The 25,000-nt window shown below is 36.9% G+C and overlaps 2 protein-coding genes across 2 annotated transcripts; one reads left to right on the top strand and one right to left on the bottom strand.

Annotated features, from left to right (window-relative positions):
- Positions 1–881: 881 nt before the first annotated feature.
- On the bottom strand, positions 882–17,177 carry LOC144448642 (uncharacterized). The gene is made up of 12 exons (XM_078138920.1): positions 16,425–17,177; positions 13,838–13,940; positions 13,253–13,369; positions 12,633–12,804; positions 11,480–11,663; positions 10,327–10,427; positions 8,140–8,398; positions 6,016–6,118; positions 5,535–5,651; positions 4,759–4,930; positions 3,088–3,271; positions 882–1,003 (listed from the first exon to the last, which is right to left on the bottom strand). Exons 1-12 carry the CDS (start codon positions 16,939–16,941, stop codon positions 882–884), a joined length of 2,151 nt encoding a protein of 716 aa, XP_077995046.1. The 5' UTR covers positions 16,942–17,177.
- A 303-nt stretch (positions 17,178–17,480) lies between these two features.
- LOC144448643 (uncharacterized) lies at positions 17,481–24,421 on the top strand. Its single transcript, XM_078138921.1, has 7 exons — positions 17,481–17,597; positions 18,469–18,710; positions 19,123–19,225; positions 20,362–20,484; positions 22,626–22,815; positions 23,552–23,729; positions 24,297–24,421. Exons 2-7 carry the CDS (start codon positions 18,503–18,505, stop codon positions 24,419–24,421), a joined length of 927 nt encoding a protein of 308 aa, XP_077995047.1. The 5' UTR covers positions 17,481–17,597; positions 18,469–18,502.
- Positions 24,422–25,000: the final 579 nt, after the last annotated feature.

Consider the following 25,000-nt stretch of genomic DNA (forward strand, 5'->3'; position numbering starts at 1 on the left):
GAAATAGATTAAAACTTCTGCTATTACTTTATTCTGGACAAGTCTTCAAAGAAGACAAAGCACATCATCAAATTCTTTAATTATCTATGTGACTAAATAGTGACATGAGTTAAACAAAGTTGGTGGCAACAAATAAATACTACAAGCATCCATGATATGCAGGAAATAGCTAGATTTTGACAATTGACCCTGAAGATCAAGGTCAAGGTCAAAAGAACATTTACACCATATAATATGGGATTTGAGAACATTTACACCAGATAATATGGGATTTGCACTTGAAAGGAGTCTGAATGTTTTACAGTTTGTTGTGTTATACAGTAAATACTGATTTTGAAATATAAATATGACAGCCATTCAGTCATATTTGCTTATGTTGTGAAACATAGTTAAGTGCATATGTACCGTAGGGAATGTCACCTTTGTACTTATTTTGAAAAAAAAAAATTGGATGTCAGAGAATATTAGATGTGTGAGAAATGACAACTTACAGATGGACAGATGGACACACATACGGATGGACAGACAGACAAAGCCCATTGTAATAGTCTCCAATTCGATGGACTTGAAGGTCCAACCAATTGTCAGTTAAATCAAGAAAAAACTAATTATGTATCATCATGCAAACTTTTAAATAGGGTTCAAATGAGATATTAAGATATTAACCAACTTTAGAATCCAATATGGTCACCATTCAATATGGCTGCCGGAATGTGTGTTAACTGAAACTTTATTGCAAAATAAACCATAGTTGACATCTTCAAAATAAGATGGTGAACCCTACAAATTATTTATTGTGAACAAACTTTCATATGATATGGCAAAGTCTTTTGGTAAATTTATCCTTGGCTTCAGATATTACAGACACTATTTAGTCTGTGTTATTTTATTACTAACTGTACCATATCAAGTATCAACTTAGTAATATGATCAGGAAAAGCATTCTGAATAAAGTGGCCTCCTTTTTCAAATATTGCACCTCTCCTTGGCTTGGTTTTATGATCTGGAAATACAAAGCAGAGAAGAACATGAAAAAAATATAGATCATTCAAGAAAAAGGTGATGAAGTGCATGAAAATACTGCAAAACTGGTGAAGTTGTTATATCATCCTACTAGTATTCTAAGATGGTCAAATGGTTAGAGTGGAGTTATCTCATGGTGGGTGAATGGTTAGCATGACTGGCTTTATAAATCTGTATAAATCAAGACCAAGTAGGATAGAGGTTTCTATGGTGTGAAGAATCTAGTCCTGTGTGTGTGAAGAGGCTATTATATATAAATGTATACTGTACATTAACTGGTAAAGCCTTGTCAGTTCCACAGAAATGTGATAATGAATGTAAAATATAGCCCTAACACATAGTCTCAAATCTGAATGAAAATCTTTGAAAACATGTTTGTGAATTTGTGAATAGATCTGCTTAAAATATTAAAAAAATCACTCGTGGCAATTCCCAACGCAAAAAAAAAATGTAAATAAAAGAAAAATGTTTGCATTATCCACATTTGTGTTAGCCATGACGGATTCTTTGCATTAACAGTTCAAGTGCAACTTTCCCGACTTGGTGAGCCAGCAAGTCGGGTGTCATAGAAATTGTTTGCATCTCTAAAGCTATTTGCAATGTCACTGATAATGGGTCAGTAAAACTGATAACAACTGATATGACATTAGGGGCTTCACACTTAGATATTGAGCTTAGCTTTGCCTGATGTGTTATGTAATAGTGCTTTATCACATTTGTAAATATTACTAACAAACATATTCAGTGATAAGAAAGATAAGAAACCCCACTTCCTTAGCTAATGGATTGATTCTGTAATGAAAGTCTGTAGTTTGTGTACCTAAGTCATTATAAAACTGCACTACACTAAATCCACTATACAGCATAATCTACTTTCTACAGTACAGCATCACTGTGTAACAAAAACAAATAGTTTAGTCACTAGTAGGGGTGCTCTTCAAAAGCAAAAGTAAAAGGTCACAAGAATTGAGAACCAGAGCCTCTTTAATATGAAAGAACTGTGAATTATCATTTCCAAGTATTCCATGACAATGTTGACTGCATTCTCAACCAGTCAAAACAGCTTTGTTTCCGTTGATGTAACTTTTAGGTCATTGTTTTAGCAACATTCTGTCGACTGTGTCATGTACAGCTTAGTCTTGATTACCCAGACTCTCGCCGCTGGGGAGTCTGGGGAAAGGAGATTCAAACTACCCTGCTATAGTCAATTTTCCTGTTCCAAGATGCATTGCGCGACAGGACATTGCTTATGTTGTTACGTTTTGGTCTTGTTTTGTCTTTATGACGTTTGAAATAACATCAGGACATGTTGATGTCTTTAATTACGATTGATTTTATAGAACAAATAATAAACGCCATCCTTAACAGAGAGTGATTTTTAAGGTGAACCCAGGGTAAGGTCAGGTGACAACCATTCCCCTAAGTAGCACGTGCAAACCCCTCAGTGCGTACACAATGTATGGCATTGTATATAGAGACGCACAATGCATCTTGGCACCGGCAACAGGTCTATGGAAGTCACACAGTACACTTCTCCCAACCATAAAAAACGGGCTTACGAGGCCTGTTTGTTGTAATTAATATACATCAGTCACTTGAGAAGTGATAATCTGTAACAAAGGTATACCCCAATCATTCAGCCTGCAATGTTGGCTGTGAAGTACTCCCCATGATGCACTGCTTCAGAGGCTACTTCCTGCTCAGGCGAGTTGAAATCGCATTTCCCCAGACTCTTGTTTGGGGCGGTCTCATAGGCAGAGCCCCCAGCAGTGAAAGGCTGGGTAACCAAGACTATGTGCTTAGTAAATTTCACTTCACTTAATATTTACATTTACTCTAGCTCATTCTACCACAGCTAACTTCATAACAAAGATGTAACTATATACCCATTTCATACGTAAATGAGTTACTGTAACTTCTAAGTTGCCCTGAAGTACATATCAATTAAAACAGCAATTAATATTTCCTATGTATAAATGTGACTGTACCTTCTATGTTGCCCTGATTACAAACACTATCTCTATGAAAGTATACAATATTTCCAATGTAAATGTGTCACTATACCTTCTATGTTTCCTTGAGTACAAACACCATCTGCATTGAAGTATAAAACATCATCATCTTGATGTATTCCTAGTATGTCCATTTTCTCCCTGCCAATTGCTACTTCCACAATTGGGTCATTCTCCACTCCTATAACCATAACTGGTAGCTCTGACTTGCCTAACATCTCAACATTATGTCTGCACTAAAATGAGAATAAAGTATTAATTAATAACTGTCAAAAGACAATCATCTGCACTATATTTGTGTGTGTATGTCTGTATGTATGTCTGTATGTATGTATGTATGTATGTATGTATGTATGTATGTATGTATGTATGTATGTATGTATGTATGTATGTATGTATGTATGTATGTATGTATGTCTGTCTGTCTGTCTGTCTGTCTGTCTGTCTGTCTATGTATGTATGTATGTATGTATGTATGTATGTATGTATGTATGTATGTCTGTCTGCCTGTCTGTCTGTCTGTCTGTATGTGTGTGTATGTGTTTGTATGTATGTAGATATGTGTCTGTGTGTGTATTTCCTTGCCAATGTCACTTCTTGTGTACATGGCTTAATAAATAAAAGCTCGCGCAGCGGCAGCAAAGCTGCCGCGAAGCGGCTCAATGACTAGTACGCATGCGCGTCGTATATACAATACGAAAAAATTGGGTGGTTCTCCCAATCATGCATTGCGGCGCGCACTGACTACGCATGCGCCTTCCATATCATCGTATATCATAGGCGACATAACATCACCATGCATATACAATATTGTAACAGTAGGCCTGTTGGCACGATTATCGTAACATTGTAACGAGTATCGAGGCATCACTGTACCTCAAGGAGAAATTGTTACACTATTTGGAAGTTTGATGCACGGCGGTACGCGATACGGACCACTGATGACATAGCGCAGTTTAATTTCCGGGTTGTGGAAGTGTGGTTTTGATATTTATATTGTCGATAATTGTTTTTTTACATGTTTTAAAAAGAATATCTACTTTCCTATGTTTGTTGGTACAGTACCATTCCTAAATCATCGAGTTGAATTGTCCAAAGACCAACGTACGTTGGTGGAGGGTCTATGATAAGTTGGCTGATTGAAAAGGATCAATATTAATCTAATGGCCATGATGGTTTTTGAAACCAACAACTGCATAGAGTGTTGACTTGCTTTACTTCTCGCCCATGTCAGAGAATTAGTTGTCATTCAATAAAATAAATTTTGATGGTTAATACCCCTGGAAAAAGACCCAAATCAAGTGTATCAACCCTGGCCCAGGCAGCCGGTCACAAATGAATCTACCCTGCGCGAGCTTATGGGCTTTGCCTAGTTATGATATTATGTATGTATGATAATGTATGTATGTACATGTATGTATGTATGTATGTATGTATGTATGTATGCATAGATGTATGTATGTATGCATAGATGTATGTATGTGTGTGTGTATGTCATTAGTTTCATAGTGCCCAAAATGAAGTGAAAACATTCCAAATCATCATTATTTTCCAAGATTTTCTTAAATCAGGGGTAATCATAATTATACTCAGATCATTCTCCAATATTTTTCTTCATTCAGTCAGAAAATACTTGTGACCTAAGGTTTCTCTCACACTTCATCTATCGACTAGCATTAACAACGTATGCTCCTAAGGTAACTCACATTTTCCATACACTTACTTTTGACCAATTGATTTTTCCTACTTCATGTATCACACCCAACATATATAAGGGATCACTAACACGGAAACCACTTTTTCTGACTGCAAGTTGTGTTATTATCTTTCTCAGAATGGGTACATTTTCTGTTAAGTATGACACGGTTCTTATCACATACTTTGGTCTGGCATATCTGTTGAAATATATAAAAAAAAGAGAAAATTGTATTACAGCCAAAATATCAGGTTATAGAAAGACAAGCAGGCAGCACTAAAAATTATTTAACAATGGTAATAAGAAGGGTAGAATAATAGTTTATGTACATGTTTTTGACTTTTACAACTGTACATGTGATAAATGTTTAATATAATTTACATTGACACCTTACATTGAACTGTGAGGTACCAATGCTATAGGCATGGTGAATGAAGTGTCTGTGTGTGTGTGTGTGTATGTGTATGTGTGTGTGTATGTGTGTGTGTATGTGTGTGTATGTGTATGTGTGTATGTGTATGTACATGCATATGTGTGTATGTGTGTTACTCTGTATGTGTGCAGGTGTGTGTGCAGGGTGTATGTATGTGAATGTGTATGTGTGTATGTGTGTGTGTATGTGTGTGTGTGTGTGTGTGTGTGTGTGTGTGTGTGTGTGTGTGTGTGTGTGTGTGTGTGTGTGTGCATAACTAATAGAACCGCCAGACGAATTGTTTTAGTATTTAGTGGGGACACACATGGGTGTTCTCTTTCTTAGAGTGGTAGGTTGATATATCAGGGTGCCCCCAATTGTATAGACTTACCTGTGTGGTCGGATGTTAACTCCTGAGATGTACACAACTGAATCCATGAAATCAGCATCAGCACACAGCTGACTTGCAGTTGCACCAGAAGCACTGTGTGCTACAAGGACAGTAACCCTGATAAATAAGAAAAAATCCAATTTAAATACCAAGTTATGATTGTGAGAAAAACTCTTGTGGGGTGGGGAAAGGGGTGACGGTGTAATATCAATACCCAATGTGATGAAAAGTTACAATTGTGTCTTCATCTAACTATGTCTCATTGTCTGTCTGTCTCTGACTGACTGTCTGTCTGTGTGTCTGTCTCTGTCTGTGTGTCTCTGGCTATCTCTGACTCTGTCTGTCTGTCTCTTTCTGTCAATCACTCTCTTTTTGTGAATTAAGAGTGACAGTTATCAAAATATCTACATCATGACATACTTTCTGCTTTCCTGCTTTTGGGGGTAAGAACTATCTAATGTATCTTGGTAAGAAGTCTTACCTATTAATACCAATAGATGCTAAAAAATCTTGAAGAAATCTTGATTTCTCAACTTGGGTGTAGGAATATGAATTACCCTCTATTTCAGTACAATTCCCATATCCTGCGAAGTAGGAATATGCATTATTCTCAATTAAAATAGTGATGTAACTTTGTGACAAAAGTTGAACACATAAAAGATCCATCCAACTACATTGTGTATTCCAGTGTAATGTTAATATTGATCCATGCCTTCGATGGTAGTCTTCTGGTATTTTAAAAATTTTATCGTACTCAATGACTTAATATGATTTTCCACATTTTTTGTATAATCTGCTATCTCCCATAATGCTAAGCAGGCATGAATTACAAGCTAGATGAATTGTTAAACAATAATGTTGTCACATGTCATTGTCATGGCTACCAATTAAAATTTCTGGGTTAAAGGATTCCATTTGATAAATCTGTAAGGATTTGTTAGTCTGTCATCAGCTAAGTTTTACGTTTGGTGGGGAGGTTTTTATTTTATTTTAATGCCATATGAAATGCACTTGCTGCATTATAATTACAGAAGTACATCAAAACTTCAAACTTGTTTATGCAAAACTCAAACTTAACATAAAATAAATGACTCACTGACATAATTAATTGACATAAATATACATGGTAGTTAGTGCGCCCTCTAAGCAACTTTGATGCACCACTATAGTCTAATGCACTCAATTTCTACTAGTGATGTACCAAAATTTGGTGTTCACCTATCTCTTACTATTTGGTGACTTACTATTTGGTGATTCACAACAAATGACAGTTTTTATCATACTGACACACAACAACAAAATTTGGCTACCACTAGAGGGCACACTCCATGTAGTAGAAAAACACTGTCATCAAACATTTCTTCTGCAGTCTGGACAAAAATATAAGAACGTCATAATTTTTAAACAAATTGATAAACAATCATTGATATGCTGTTTTCTTAGTAAAAGTTGTCAAGTTTCCTTTTGAGGAACTTTTTTCCTCACAATTTGCAGCCCACGTACAACTGGGGAGATTGAGGTTTCCACTAAGACTGACACAAACTGTGGAGTCATGAGGGGTGAATGGTTAGAATGGCCGGCTTGGAATCTGCATGTTCCAGTTTTGAGCCCCCATCGCTGTTGTTTGTTTGTGAGTGGCCAAAGTCCTTGGGCAAGATTTGAACCATGATTGTGCCTCAGTCAATCCAGCTGTATAATTGGGGACCTGGTAGGATAGAGGTTGCAATGTTTGTATGCTCCCCAGGGTGTTGAGGAAGTATAAAGGGCAATTTGTGCCATTATAGATCCATGCCAGGAGTAATAATTGTAAAGGGCTTTGAGCACACAGTGGGAAGGTGCTATATACAAACAAAAAACAAAAAACAACACCTAAAACTATTGTTGTTCAATGTGGTAGATAACACATGGGGTTGATGGGGGCGCCTCTGTTGTGAGAATCTAATCACCCTTGGATTGAGATAGTGGAACTTAGTCACCAAAATGTACACGTCAAGATGATGGAAGTCATCAGAAATGCCACCCTACTGTGCGTATTATTAAATCGATGTCTGTTGAATAGCTTATAACAACATGTCATGAATAATTTCAGTTTGTGATTTCAGTTTGTGTACACGTCTTAGTAGTCTAGTTCCCATGACGCATTACGACTACTACGATCATCTCCACTCACATATGGAAAGTGGTAAATTCTAACACAGAAATCTGTGCTATCCCAAATACCACTGGGCAAAGGGTTAAAAATGCATGTCACAGTAGTAATCCATCACAAATTGGCAGGCAGTTCAACTTGCAATTGGTTAGTTCCTTTAGAAAATTGCTCATTAACCGAACTCCACCTCTCCAGTCTGAAACTAAAATCACATGGGGACGCGATAACACAATCACGTTAATATGAACGCAGTCAGAGATAGCACAGGTTTCTGTGCTAGAATAATGACTATCCCTATTCATGAGTGCAGATGATCATGGTACTCGTAACGCACTGTACAGGAACTAGACTAGTGTCTTAGCAAATCGTGACTCAATTATGTGACCTAGATTGCCAGAGTAGTATTCATCTAATGAGACTCCGTGATATAACCATGGAATCCATGATATAACTAACCTGGAAAATTCGGTGTGATTAGCCTTACACCCGCTGCTACAAGACTTGGTGCTATCGATGTAAAGTCTTTATGTGATGCAGGAGCTCCATGCAGACACACAACAACAGGGCCATCTCGTTTACCACAATCTCCGTACACAACATCATACGTGCTTCCGCCACTTTCTACGGTCACTCTCGAGGTCTGTTGTTCGTATTGACTTTGTGATGTACCGAAGAAACGTTTGGTGAAATGCCCAACGCCTTCACTTGTGTGAGTCTTATCATGTGAAATATTCAATTCTGTGATTACCCTGTGGTGGACCACGACTGTCCTTGCATTGCTATGAGGTAGATGTACATGTCGACAGCAAGTGCCTGCTAAAGTTCGTGTCTGTTGACTAAAGACTTGACGTACATGTTTACTGGCAAGATAATTATGTCGAATTGCACTTGAAGCTATTATATATTTAAATTCAGTACAATATTTTGACAAATTAAAGAGATGTTTCGACGACATTGCATCAATCATAAATTATCTACCGGTATCGAAGGGGAGAAAGGTCGTCTGCTTCACCACGGAACCGGAAGTAGGACATCAGAGACAAGTACTGAATTGTTTTGCGCTGTGGCGTTATATCTCTCCGTCGACACGACTAGAAGCATTCACTCTGATCTACGTTAGTTACATTTATGTTCTACATAAACACCGTACATGATCACCGTTGTCAAATTCATCGATATTTGGCGACAATTCGACAAGTCCAGTTCGGCGGCACAAGAGCACAGGGTGTTGTGGGTAATTACTATGAGGTAGATGTAAGTTGTAACGTTATATTCGCAAAATGTGTGTTCGTCTGTTCTTATATATTACACATTTCCGTTATCCCACAAAAATATCTTTTACAAAAATAAATGTATTACAAACAAAAAAAGTGGTAATAATGCTTTATGATTCACATTAACATTGTCTTAATCGAAATTATCAGAGTCAACTGCAGACTGGCAGACTGGTAAAGTTTGGCATAACACCGCCAGAGGGCGCTCGACCGAAGCGATTCATGAAAAGTCATTAAAAAGTCTGTGATCTTGTGGAGCAATCAAATCAACAAACGAATCTTCGGGGGGGGGGGGGGGCACACAAATTCAGTTTTTCTAATCGTTTACTTTATCTTTAAAAGTCATAGGGCAGCTTGTAGAAAATTACAAAAATAAATAAACAAACAAATAAATAAATAAATACAAGTAAATTTATTGGCCTGTTTTGAAAACCCTAGCCTGTGGTTGAAATCGTGACTCGATCTGGGAAAACTTGTTTTCAAGATGACACTTTTCAGTCATGTTTGCTGCACTTTTACAGGCGAGTTGGACATTTACCTCACTGAAATCGAATCTAAATGTGGTGTTATTCATATAAAAGTGATAAACTCAGGAAAAAATTGTTCAACAGGCCCAACCGACAGCCGACCCATACTTTGGCGATCCCAACTGTAGTGCTACTTGGCAAAGTGTCTGTCCATTTGTGTGTGTGTGTCTGTGTGACCGACACTCAAATTTTGCAGGGCCAATTACAGTGGGAATTGGGTGTGGGTGGGGGAATTGTTCAAAATGATTGTGCCACCATATAGAAACTGCCAAATGATGGTGAATATGAAAAAATAACTTAGGAATTAGGAATCAGGATGAATAAGCAAGTAAATAAAAATCCAAAAATGAATGCATATATGCCTAGCAACGATCATCATGCATAGGTTATCTGTCTGTTATTGTTTCTAGCCAATCCGTATGTAAATGAGGATTACGACACCACTTGACCTACAACTTAAGGTACAAACAATAGAAACTAATGCTCTTGGTGACATCAGCATAGGTAAGTGAGCACCATACCCAGAATTCCCTACCTCAGTACTGTAAGGTAGAAATTATAGATACAGACACTATTGCTCTTGGTGATATCAGCATATGCAATTGGGCACCATACCCAAAATTCTCTATCCCTGTAAACAGCTGTTGGTTCATGGTAATTTGAATAACTTTTTTTTTCTTATTTTTAGAGAAGTCATGTGATACAGGGGTGGCGAAAGTGACTTTATGACATAAACTAAAGCAGGTAAGAGGAAATCAGCCTTGCCTTGTCCCCTTACAAGAATTCATTTCAGACATTTCACACACTATTTAGTTCTTTTTGTGTTATTTTATTAACTGTACCATATCAAGTATTAACTTAGTAATCTGATCAGGAAAAGCATTCTGAATAAAGTGGCCTCCTTTTTCAAATATTGCACCTCTCCTTGGCTTGGTTTTATGATCTAGAAACACAAAACAGAGAAGAACATGAAATGTTAAAAATATAGATCATTCAATTTCAAGAAAAAGGGTGAACTGCATGAAAATGTTGCAAAATGGTGAAGTATTCCTTTGATTGTGGATTTATCACAGTCAATGGTTAGAATGGCTGGTTAGGAATAACCAAGTTATCAGTTAGAGTTTTCATTTGTTTCTGAATTGTTGAAGTCTTTGGTTAACATGTTAACCTTGATGGTGTACAAATGAAACCATCTAGATAAATTGGGGACCTGATGCAATACATGTTTCTATCGCCCATGTGAAGAATTTAATCCAATATACAAATGTATAATGTTGGCAAACCTGGAAAGCCTTGACAGTTCCAAAACTATGTTACAGCATGTGTGTGCAACATAACACTGTCATGTACTAGTCCCAAACCTGAATGTCAATCTCTACAAAGGTGTATCTGTATAAAATTATCGTTTTTTTTTCGAGAATTGTACACATCTGTGTTAACTGTCACGTGTGTCTATAGTTTCTTTATCTGAGTAATAATATTGTAACAGTGCATGGCACAGATTCACTTTCTACAACAACACACCATATCAGAAAAACAAAAGATTGCATACTTTGATCACTAGGAGTGCTGTTCAGAAGTAAATGTGAGGGCCATGAGAGTTAAGTACTACAGCCACTTTTGAAAGAATCATCACTGCCAAGTGTTTTACGACAAACGTTAGTTGCATTCCCAACCAGACAAAACATTCTACTAACTTGCTTTCCAGTTATCTAATTTTAGGAGTTTTAGAGACATGTTGACAGCTTCGTGTACCATCATGTGATTTTAGTCCTCACTAGCTAGCTACCCTGCAGTGACACTTAGCAAGCTTGGTGCCACTTACGTTAATAACCTATCTGCTGAACCGTAGTTAAGAAAGCTACAATTAAATCAAAACAAAATATGTTTTTATTTCCAATATAATTGTGTCATCGTATCTTTTATATTGCCCTGATTACAAACACTATCTCTATGAAAGTATACAATATTTCCAATGTAAATGTGTCACTATACCTTCTATGTTTCCTTGAGTACAAACACCATCTGCATTGAAGTATAAAACATCATCATCTTGATGTATTCCTAGTATGTCCATTTTCTCCCTGGCAATTGCTGCTTCAACAAATGGGTCATTCTCCACTCCTATAACCATAACTGGTAACTCTGATTTGCCTAACATCTCAACATTATGTCTGCACTAAAATGAGAATAAAGTATTAATTAATAACTGTCAAAAGATAATCAGCTGCACTATATTTGTGTGTGTGTGTGTATGTATGTATGTATGTATGTATGTATGTATGTATGTATGTATGTATGTATGTATGTATGTCTGTGTATGTCTGTCTGTCTGTCTGTCTGTCTGTCTGTCTGCCTGCCTGTCTGCATGCATGTATGTATATACCGGGTATGTATGGGTGTGTGGGTATGTGGGTTGATTTCCAATAAGACTACTGGGTACATCTTAAGAATTCCATATAATTTAGTACATATATCAAATATAATACAGGTTACACATCCTTAAAAGCTTGTTGATGTAGCTTTAAGTCTGAATGATACATTTGCATAATTAATAATTTTCAGTAATTTGGCTATAACTTAAGAATACACACTTCACATTCCATCCTTATTTGATACACACATCAACCATAACACACAGCATATATTGTATAAAGCTTGTTGACATAGCTATTAGTTTTAATGTGTCATTTGCATAATTGATGATTTTTCGTGACTGGGAACTTGCAATCCAGACTGAGCATGCTCAGACACAAAAGACTACTATAAGATTGTTTGTTGTTATCATAATACCTAATGTGGAGCTATCAATAGAACAAACCTCCTACAATGGTCCGGGTAACCATGACAACATTATTTGTGGTTAAAAGCTATGTAATACAATTGTTTACGATACTGATTGATTCATAGTTATCATTGTATATCCCATGATGCAACAATCATGATATTCAAGAATCGAAGGTGAGCAGCTGATGGAGGGTTTTATTCTTCATTCAGCCAGAAAATACTCTTGACCTTAAGAAGTTTTGTAACTACTAGTCTAACAACTTATAGTGACAAGGCGCCCTATGGCCACTCATGTTTGCCTTCGCCAAATGAAGAAAAAGATGGGGGGGGGGGGGGGGGGGAAGAAATACCTGACACTTACGTTTGACCAGTTGATTCTTCTTACTTCATGTAGTGCATGCATCATATATATGGGATCACTGATGCGGAAGCCACTCAATCTGACTATGATTGGTAATAACCTCTTCCTTATAAGGGGTATATGTTCCAGAATGAGTGATAAAGATCTAACCACATGCTTTGGTCTGGCTCTTCTGTAGAAATATAAAAATGAAATACAGCATTACAGGAAAAAAAAGTCTTAGTAGAAGACATTCTCCTCATATACTTTACTTGTGTGTGACTAACAAATTAAAAAAATGTTTTTGTTCAATTTTGTTAAATCAAAAAGGTAAAGGGCAATGTTAATGGATGTGACACCAGAATGTATTATGTAGTCTCTCAGTAATCAGTCATTTGCATAATTTCTGATTTTTATAAATAAACTATGCCCAAACACATGTACACTTAGCTTGTGTTCCTTTAAGATATGTCAAAATGTGTTCATATCTGTTTGGTTGGTAGTTAAGATATGTAAAAGTGTGTTAAACCTGTTTACTGATTATAAACGTCATGTTATTTCACCTTCACAGGTCTTCTCTTTGTGATATTAGTTGGCCAATACATGATGGTGACCTGATAAAGCATATCATACAGACTTACCTGTGTGGTCGAATGTTAATCCCTGAGATGAACACCACTGAATCCATGAAATCAGCATCAGCACACAGCTGACTTGCAGTTGCACCAGAAGCACTGAATGCTAAAAGGACAGTAACCCTGAAAAATAAGAATTTAAATACCAATGTATGATTGTGAGAAAGTCTCGATCTTGTGGGAGCAGAGGGAAAACAGTGCAATATCATTCGATAAATCAATGTATGCAGCTCTAGTTTCTCTCTCTCTCTCTCTCTCTCTCTCTCTCTCTCTCTCTCTCTCTCTCTCTCTCTCTCTCTCTCTCTCTCTCTCTCTCTCTCTCTCTCTCTCTCTCTCTCTCTCTCTCTCTCTCTCTCTCTCTCTCTCTCTCTCTCTCTCTCTCTCTCTCTCTCTCTCTCTCTCGCTCTCTCGCTCTCTCTCTCTCTCTCTCTCTCTCTCTCTCTCTCTCTCTCTCTCTCTCTTTCTCTCTCTCATGACAATGGAAAACTTTCTTTTGAGAGTATCTAAATATCTACTCATCACATACTTTGGAAAATCATTGTCTTCTTTCTTTCGGGGGAAAAACTACCGTACCTTTGTAAGAAGTCTTACCTATTAATACCAATAGATGTTAAAAAATCTTGAAGAAATCTTGATTTCTCAACTTGGGTGTAGGAATATGAATTACCCTCTATTTCAGTACAATTCCCATATCCTGCAATCAAAGTTAAAATAGTGAAGAAACTTTCAATAGGTTTACTAGTTTCTATAGCCTGTTTACAGTGCTGTCAAGATACATCGTTAAAAGCCCTCATAATCCCAGCTTGTCTTGGCTACGTTTTCAAATGGTTAATGTAGCCACACTCTCAAAATTCGTTATCAAAAACCTGTATGTTAAATTTACATAATCATATGCAAATAACATGTAAATTATCACATTTCCTTCACCTAGCAATGCATGTATATTTGCATAATTTGTTCATGAATAATGATAGTCTGATGGGTTGTCATGGTTGAAGGGACTGCAGTCACTGCACACTGTCATCGACAAGGCTGTTGGGTGAAAAATTTCAAATTGTTATCAGTTTTGACAAAGTAATCAAGACAAGCCGAGAAGACGAGGGCTACATGCAGCACAGTAAACAGGCTATAGTGCTCGGACTAGGAGGTATGACCAGCTAATGATGTATCTCAACAGCGCAGACAGTAAACAAGCTATAGGGCTAGGAGGTACGACCAGCTAATGATGCATCTCAACAGTGCAGTAAACAAGCTATAGGGCTAGAAGGTACAACCAGCTAATGATGTATCTCAACAGCGCAGACAGTAAACAAGCTATAGGGCAAGCAGGTATGGCCAGCTAATGATGCATCTCAACAGTGCAGTAAACAGGCTATAGGGATAGGGAGGTACAGCCAGCTAATGATGTATCTTGACATGCAGTGCAATAAACAGACTATGTTTTCTAAAATGACACAAGCTGAGTTTAAATTATTGAGTGAAAATACATAAAACCTCATTACCTCCATCAAACTATTCCAGTATATTGTTTTATATCGATGTGTGAAGATATTAAGAACTGTCCTCTGCCATTGTTACCATAATTGATGGCTATGGCCAAAAAAAAAAATGTTTCGGATCAGGACAGTTTGTCTAAAATGGTGTGATGATGCAAATTTTTTTTTGAATTCTCAACAAACCTGTCACTCAGTCTACTATTGATGGCAGTTACTGTTCTTTTTATTTAGTACTTTAGAGCAAGTATGTATGTGGGGCAGATGTCATTTGCTTGTTCATGATTGGATCTGTATTTGTCTTCACTGAAGTAGGGAGGGTTATTTTTGTGTTTCCCCACGATCTGCAGACTGCATGAGCTGGACAAACAAACAAACAAAGAAGACTGATATGGGGGTATTTAAGTGATGCGCATGCTGACCAGAAACAATTCTTTTTTTTGCTTAAATTATAGTTTTCTTGACATCATATTATCAATTGTTGTCTCTCATAGTGCTAAACATGTATCAATTACAAGCTAGATGAAGTGTTCAACTCTGGCAATAGAACACCATACAATGTATTTAGGTGCATCACTAGGAAATATGTCAGTGGTGCATCAAATTGGCTTAAAGGGCACACTGATTTGATAAATCTGTAATTAAAGATTTGTAAGAGTGTCATCAGCTGACTTTTATGTTTGGAGCACCCCCCCCCCCCCCCGGGGGGTACATATTATCAAACAATACTTGCAGTATTCTACTTACTTCAAATGAAGGTTTTTACATATGAAATGTAGTAGAAAACATTGTTATATCAAACACTTGTTCTACTGGGACAAATAAAAAATGATAATTACAAATGTACATTTCTAACCAAATTGATAAACTATCATTGCTTTGCTGGTTTGAATAATATTTATCTTGCATTTTGTTATTAACTTGTTTACAGTCGAGATCTACAGACCAGATACGACACAGGTAATCGAGCCTTTAGGTTTTCCAAGATAGACACAAACTAAATCTATTCTCAGACCACTAAAAATGTTCGTTTGTGATCTGAGATATATCATAGTCTTCAATGTGGTAGATTACATAAGTGGGTGATAGCAGTTCCTCTCTTGTGCAATGCTAATCATATCACCCCCTGAACAACATAGTGTAAACACTGAAGTCCCTAAACACTACACTGCAAGTTTATGGAACTTGAACTCAATAGTCAGACTATAATTAAACCTCAGACCACTATATATACATGTAGTAGTCCATTCTATAGCTTATCACTGTTGTATCAACATTTTGAGACAACAATTTTTAGTTTGTGTCTATCTTAATCAATCTAGTAAACCGAAAAGGCTCAGTTACCATAGTAATATCAGTCATCTAATGAGACTCCATGATATAACTTAGTCCTGCTTACATGACGGTGCACGAGTCTGTATTACTGACTTCGAATTTGAAAAGTTCCGATTTTGATAGTTTTGGTCATCCGCTATAGGACTTTTGCAGTCAAAATGAGGTAAACCGACTAAATAATAGATTTATTGCTAATATTTGACCACTGGGCGATTTTATTCCTTAGTTACCGGCATTTTTTGTAAGTCCGTATTTCACGGCTGGCTCTTCGCAGGACGGAGTGGGAGGGACAATTGTCAGAATCGAGTCCCGAATTCCTCCGTATGCAAGCAGGACTAGATATAACTAACCTGGAAAATTCGGTGTGATTAGCCTTACACCCGCTGCTACAAGACTTGGTGCTATCGATGTAAAGTCTTTATGTGATGCAGGAGCTCCATGCAGACACACAACAACAGGGCCATCTCGTTTACCAGAATCTCCGTACACAGCATCAAAAGTGCTTCCTCCACTTTTTACGGTCACTCTCGAGGTCTGCTGTTCGTATTGACTTTGTGAAGTACCGAAGAAACGTTTGGTGAAATGCCCAACGCCTTCGCCTTCACTTGTGTGAGTCCTATCATGTGAAATATTCAATTCTGTAATCACCGTGTGGTGGACCACGAATATCCTTGCATTGCTATGAGGTAGATGTACAACATGTCGACAAGTGGCTGCTAAATTTCGTGTCTGTTGGCTAAAGACATGACGTACATGTTTACTGGCAAGAGAATGATGTCGAATTGCACTTGAAGCTATTATACATTTAAATTCAGTACAATATTTTGACAAATTAAAGAGATGTTTCGACGACATTGCATCAATCATAAATTATCTACCGGTATCGAAGAAAGGAGTTCGTCTGCTTCACGATCACCGCAGTACGAAGGTAGTGCATCAGATTGTTTTGCGCTGTGGTGTGGAGGTAGATCGCTCCGTCGACACGACTAAAAGCATTCACTTTGATGTATGCAAGTTACATTTATGTTCTACGTGTATGGTCACAGTTGTAATCACCAAATTAGTCAATCTTTGGCGACAAGTCCAGCGAACTTTCAACCAGCTCGCCGGTGGGGTACCGTACCGGTGACCTCATTACAAGGTATTATGGGTAAATACACATTCGCAAAATGTGTGTTCGTCACTACTATATACGTTATTATACTATATATACTATATATGTTATACATTTCCATTGGCCAACAAAATTATATTGAACTTAATAAGTGTGTTTTAACTAATAATGAAGATTGTGATACTTATCAATCATATGACCCGTTTCATATCCAAATTATGCCTGATCTGAGCCAATTGTAGACGAACACACGACTGGAAAGTTTGAGCTTGCAAAATATATTTCAGAGTCACGAGTTCATCAACAGACGAGACAAGTACATGCTGCATGCTGATATCATCAGCGTTACATACGGCGAAGAGTAGGTCTTTTGCCTGCACTGAGTACTTCTGAAATTTATTTGTTCGAGGTAGGATTAATTTTACAAGGTATTGATATCTGTATAACTGTTATATATCAGTGAAAACATATAACGTTAGTTATTAAGATATCGGTGATGAACTTGCATCCCTGTCAACATCCTTACGATGCTTTGAATTTGAAAGTTTGAGTGTACGATCGACGGGTTGAAAATCTAAGACTGAAAAAGTAGCAATCGGGGGCTTGAGTTCACTACATTTTGGTTAACATATAGTTGCAGTGGGCCAATTCACATAAATATCGACTATGAGTGCCACTTGGCAGCTGGTTTGCTTCCGGGCACTTCTAGTATCTCCCGAGTGTAGTCCCGGGCAGTAGGACCGCGAGTGACAGTGGACTGAATGAAAATCATGAAATCGAGTCATGTGTACACTGTGTATAGTACATGTACTAATAACAAATGGTAATAAAACGCCACCGAGAAACTATTGCCTTACTTGAACATTTTAACATTTTTTATGAACGTACATCAATTCACCAAATGGAACACTTTCCTCAATTATTGATTTTAGAACCGATATAGGGAATTTTGATACAGCTTGATGTATTTCTATTAGGTTATTTTTCGTCTGCTTGAAGACTATATGCATATGATGCTACCATGGACGTTGGTGAAGCTTACTGTCACATGTGCTTTCTACCTCCATGGTGTGAGACAGGAAGATGCAATGAAAAAAGAGAAAAAAATATCACATAACAGAGGATTCAGCCTGTCAGGAATTTACTTTGAGCATAGCAGTAACACTACTCTATGTATTTGTGTTCTCAAACTTGAAAACTTGGTCACACATGCATTCTTTATTTGTTATTTTGTTTTTATATATACATGTATTTTGATTAATTGTTATTTCTTCAATCAGGAGTACTGTAAAATACATTGGAATATCATTAACTATGGACAATGGAAATGGCAATGACTTGAAGTCTGTTGATGTCGAAGTCTTAGATACTACGTTCTCAGTTCAGTATGCAGACATTGGACCACATGATGGCCCTATTGCTGTCTTCTTGCATGGTTCACCAGCCACTTACAAGGCATTCAAGAAAATGTTCCAACCCATCACAGAGAGGGGTGTCAGGATGATTTTACCCAACATGCCAGGTATGTATACAAAGCATTAAAATGAATGTTCCATCCTGTCTCAAAGAGGGGTGTCAGGCAGTGTGCCCTCTAATCATAGCCAAATTTTGTTGTGGGTCAAAATGATAAAAACTGGCATTTCTTGTGAGTCACCACATAGTAAGAGATTGGGGAACATTTGGTGCGTCACTAGATATTGTTTGTAACAGTGGCACGCCAAATTGGCTCAGAGGGCACACTGGTGTCAGGATGATTTTAAGGCATTAAAATGAACATTCCAACCTGTCTCAGAGAGGGGTGTGAGACTGATTTTACCTTTGTTTCATTATTTAAAGACTATTGTCATTTTTCTTCTTCGCACATGTTTATTTAATACTATTTGGTTTGAAATACATTATACAATAACATTATGAAATGAATTCTTGTACAACAGGAATGGGGTACACTAAAATAGATGACAAGGGAATCTTTGACTTTACCAGTTACCAGAAGGCTGAAATCCTCAAAGCTTTCATCAAGGCTCTGGACATCAAAAGGTACAAGTATATTTGAATAATTAGCACTTGCACATTCCCGTAATAGCGGGAATCGGTGATGAAAGTGAAATTGGCAGAAGCTGACTTTTAAGCTTTTTATTTCTGATGAAAAATTATTTCCTAAAGCTTTACTATACATGTATACCGTTTATATTGATATTGATTAAGCATAGCATTACAAATCATTGTCAGGTATTTCTATTACAATAGGTAACACAATAGATAACACAATAGGGCTTTGTTTGACAAGTCAGTACAAATAATGTCATCAAATCATTATCTACTATGGCCAAATACTAGGTTTTGTTTCTGCCCTAACTATTTGCTATGTGATAGTTTAGTATACGTGATTAATTACGATTCTTCAGGTGCCTTTTAGTATACAGCAAAAATTAACCTCAAAAAAGTACAAACTCACTTTGTGTCCCTTTAAGGTTAACATATAATGCGCCTCAGAAATAAACTCGGTTAAAAAAAATTTGGTTACTTTGTTAAAGGAAACCCAAACCCATTCTCAGTTAAAGTCAAGAAGAAGAAAATGGGGTCTTACCATGCAAACATTTGAATGAAAGTCAAAATGATCCATTTTAGAATCCAATATGGCCGCCCAACACTGTGTTAACACTATTGGGAAAATAGAAGATTGGCGATTTCCTTGAAAACAAAATGGTAAACCCTCAAGTTTCTTTATTTCAAAAGATCAGGAACAAACTTTCATATGGTGAAGTTTGGTAAAAAATTTAAAATATTTTGATTGTAATGGAAATTGGTTCCAAGGTGCATTCTATCTTAATTGTATTCCTTCCTACATGGATATTTGCTGTATGTGTTTTCCATTTAGTGAACTTGGAATTTTTATCTTTATCCCCTTTACCTGAAGAGGCTGCTATTGAAATGGGCTTCAATCGTCCGTCTCTTTGTAAGTGTAATGAATAATTTCTCTGACATGCAATATCCAATTTAATTCAAACCTGGCACAAAGGTGATATGTTGTATTGGACATATCAAATGTCATAATAAGTTACCAGTGTGTATGCTTACATACTTCTTTATATGCAAGTATACAATTCTGCTGTACAAAAAAAAATGTTTTTCAGAGAGCTGTCATTAAAATGATCTTGACTGTCTGTTTTCAGAATTGAAACTATGGTAGGATATTCACTAGCAGGACATATTGTGGCAAGAGTTGCTGGTGATGAAAATTTTGATATTTTGAAATCTGTCACCTTGTTGTCTGGAATAGGAATACGACCACATAGGTAAAGTTGTGTATTTATTGCTTGGAATGCCACATCTGCATATATGCAGACAGTCCCTTCCTGGTTCCCAGGCCACATCTGCATATATGCAGACAGTCCCTTCCAGGTTCCCAGGCCACATCTGCATATATGCAGACAGTCCCTTCCAGGTTCCCAGGCCACATCTGCATATATGCAGACAGTCCCTTCCAGGTTCCCAGGCCACATCTGCATATATGCAGACAGTCCCTTCCTGGTTCCCAGGCCACATCTGTATATATGCAGACAGTCCCTTCCAGGTTCCCAGGCCACATCTGCATATATGCAGACAGTCCCTTCCAGGTTCCCAGGCCACATCTGCATATATGCAGACAGTCCCTTCCAGGTTCCCAGGCCACATCTACATATATGCAGACAGTCCCTTCCAGGTTCCCAGGCCACATCTGCATATATGCAGACAGTCCCTTCCAGGTTCCCAGGCCACATCTACATATATGCAGACAGTCCCTTCCAGGTTCCCAGGCCACATCTACATATATGCAGACAGTCCCTTCCAGGTTCCCAGGCCACATCTACATATATGCAGACAGTCCCTTCCAGGTTCCCAGGCCACATCTACATATATGCAGACAGTCCCTTCCAGGTTCCCAGGCCACATCTACATATATGCAGACAGTCCCTTCCAGGTTCCCAGGCCACATCTACATATATGCAGACAGTCCCTTCCAGGTTCCCAGGCCACATCTACATATATGCAGACAGTCCCTTCCAGGTTCCCAGGCCACATCTACATATATGCAGACAGTCCCTTCCAGGTTCCCAGGCCACATCTACATATATGCAGACAGTCCCTTCCAGGTTCCCAGGCCACATCTACATATATGCAGACAGTCCCTTCCAGGTTCCCAGGCCACATCTACATATATGCAGACAGTCCCTTCCAGGTTCCCAGGCCACATCTACATATATGCAGACAGTCCCTTCCAGGTTCCCAGGCCACATCTACATATATGCAGACAGTCCCTTCCAGGTTCCCAGGCCACATCTACATATATGCAGACAGTCCCTTCCAGGTTCCCAGGCCACATCTACATATATGCAGACAGTCCCTTCCAGGTTCCCAGGCCACATCTACATATATGCAGACAGTCCCTTCCTGATTCCCAGGCTACATATATTCAAACATAAGACTCTACACGAAAGTATGGGCTATGATTCAAACAAGTTAACTCATTTGCATTTATAAATCAGATTATTACCTCTTCACTTCATATTTGGGTAAATTAATATTCATATGACAATATATATATATATATATATATATATATATATATATATATATATATATATATATATATATATATATATATATATATATATATATATATATATATATATATATATATATATATATATATATGTACTGGGTGGATAAGGAAAAAGTAGTTGTTGGTTGTATGTTTTATTCCTTTCATTAAAGTTGATAATTGTAGAGCAGTAAGCGCCTACTCTATAGTGGCAAAAGTCCTTGGACTATATATTTGTGTATGGTCATGCACCATAGCATATGGAAAGAGTCATGTGCAAGTCTATGTTTCCTGACATAGGATTTTTTTTCAAGTAGAAAAACAAGGTAAATCTTTTCCATGATTAAAAATCTGAAATAGATACCATTTCTCATCCATTTTATCACTTTAACGACAATCAGTTAACTGGCATGTATTTATCTTTATAGCCTCTATGTAGTTTTGAAAAAGGCCTAAAAAAAATTAATTGTTTGGTTTCGGTTACCCGCCCCACCTAGTTTTCACAGCCAACCCTCAATTTTTTGTACATATTCAAAATATAATGATAATAAAAATTGCCTTAGTTGTGAAGTCTCGTATGAAATCACAAAAATTTTTAAAAAGACAATATAAAACTGTTCTTCCAATCTGTAATAGCTGTACATCTGATGAGAAGAAATAACACAGAGACCATATGGAAAACAATGGAAAACATAACTAACCTGAACTAGACTTATATGAAAAAAAATATATATAAAAGAAACTAAATATAAAATCTACTTACCCCACCTATTCTAAAATTGAGCGTAATTGGAATCAAGCGATATTTTTTTATTTGGCCTAATGGTTGTAATAAAAATGATTATATTCCACCAGATTAGTACGACCTCTGGCGGTAGTGAAAATACTGGGTATGTTCCTTTACTGGACTTTACGTATACCAATCATCGGTTCACTGATTGCAAGGTTGTTTAAACCAATTTATGGTATGCTTGATCTGAGAGGGAAAACCCTGGAATCTAATTGTTATAGTGTATATGAAGGAGCAAAGTTAAACTTTGAAGAGGTAAGTATTGCCATTTTCAGAAAAGGTGCAGAAACATCTGTAACAGAAAGAAATCTGGTAAATCTTGCATAGATTTTCAAAGCGCCCACCATGTAACGTTGGTGTGGGACTTTGAATTGTCGTAGAATTAACCTACTTTCTATACCCCATTCAAAGCATAATTATTCATCAACATTAACCATCCACCAAGTGTGTCTTGCATGAACCCAAACTTTTTAAGTTAGTGTCATATGGTAGTTATGCTTTCTCACATATGCATACGTCACCCCATCTATAGATAAAGCTGCTATGTATTAGATAACCTACAGCTAATGCTTTCAGAAAGAATTGAAGACCTGTCTATTGTTCAGATCCGCCTAGACTGGCATTGGAAATAAAATTGATTGATTGGTTGGTTGGTCGGTTGGTTGGTTGGTCGGTCGGTAGGTCGGTCGGTTGATCATTGATTGATTGATTTATGTATTTATTTATTTATTGATTTATTGAAAATTATTGATTGATTGGTTGGTTGATTGGTTGGTTGGTCGTCGGTCAGTCGATCGGTTGATTGATTGATTGATTGATTGATTGATTGATTGATTGATTGATTGAAAATTATTGATTGATTGATTTATTGATTTGATTTCACCCATCCACTGTATTACATCATTCTGGGTTTAGTCAGGAAACGTTCATTTTTTAGTGTTAACTGATTTGAGACATGTTCTTATAATTAATTTGTCATATTATATTTCAGTGTCACAAGGATTTATTATCTATATCAAGTAGGAAGCTGCCAATACTTTTATTCCATTCAGAGGATGATCCGATCACTGAGAAGGAAATAGCAGAAGAAAACATGGAAATACTAGGTTTGACTGCAGATGATGTCATCAGATATGACAACAATGGACACTCTACTCAAACATTCCCTGGTAATTTTTTGTTGAGTCAGACAATAAAATGTAGCAATGTTAGTGACATTTTTGTCAAGCCAGACGATAAAATGTAGCAATGTTAGTGGCATTTTTGTTGAGGCAGATGATAAAATGTAGCAATGTTAGTAAGATATCTGTTAAGCCAGATGATAAAATGTAGCACTGTTAGTAAGATATTTGTCAAGCCAGATGATAAAATGTAGCACTGTTTGTAAGATATTTGTCAAGCCAGATGATAAAATGTAGCACTGTTAGTGACATTTTTGTTGAGGGAAATGATAAAATGTAGCAATGTTAGTAAGATATTTGTTAAGCTAGACAGTAATCTGCCGCTACTCAACTACTTACCATATTTATGATGTTCTACCAGCTACCATGCATAAATTAGTACATGTATTTACAAATTACCTGATGTATTGCATTTATGTTCATGAAGACACATTAGTCAGAAATGATTTTCACGTTTTAGTTTTTCCAGCAAAATAAGCAAAACTTAGCCAGAAGTGAAATTTCTGAGGTTTACACTATTTACATATACTGTCTCTCTCTCTTTTTTTTTTGCAGAGTCCAAGCTACACAGAGCAGTATGGTTTGCTAAAGGTGGACACAGACTGCAGAACTCACAAACTGATGTAGTCAGTGAACAAATACCAGCTATGGTGTTTGCTGTCAGTAAAAATATACACTAACATTTAACTAAGAGATTGTCATAAAATACATACTTGCAAGCAAACTAAACATTCACACACACACACACACACACACACACACACACACACACACACACACACACACACACACATACACACACACATACATACATACACACATACACACACATGTATACATGTACATTGTACATACATACATTCATACATACACATGCATACACACACACAAATGTATATACAATGTACATACATACATATATTCACACACACACACATACATACATACATACATACATACATACATTAATACATGCATACATGATACATGCACACACAAACACATACATACGTACACACACAGACATTCATACACACGTATGCACACACATACACAAACACGAACACATGTACATACATACATACATACATACATACATACGTACATACACATATATTCATACATGCAGACATGCACACATACACATACACATACACATACATACACACATACATACATACATACATACATACATACACATACACATACATACAAACACACATACATACATACATACATACATACATACATACATACAT

Source organism: Glandiceps talaboti, chromosome 17 (assembly GCF_964340395.1).
Source record: "Glandiceps talaboti chromosome 17, keGlaTala1.1, whole genome shotgun sequence".
NCBI lineage: Eukaryota > Metazoa > Hemichordata > Enteropneusta > Spengelidae > Glandiceps > Glandiceps talaboti.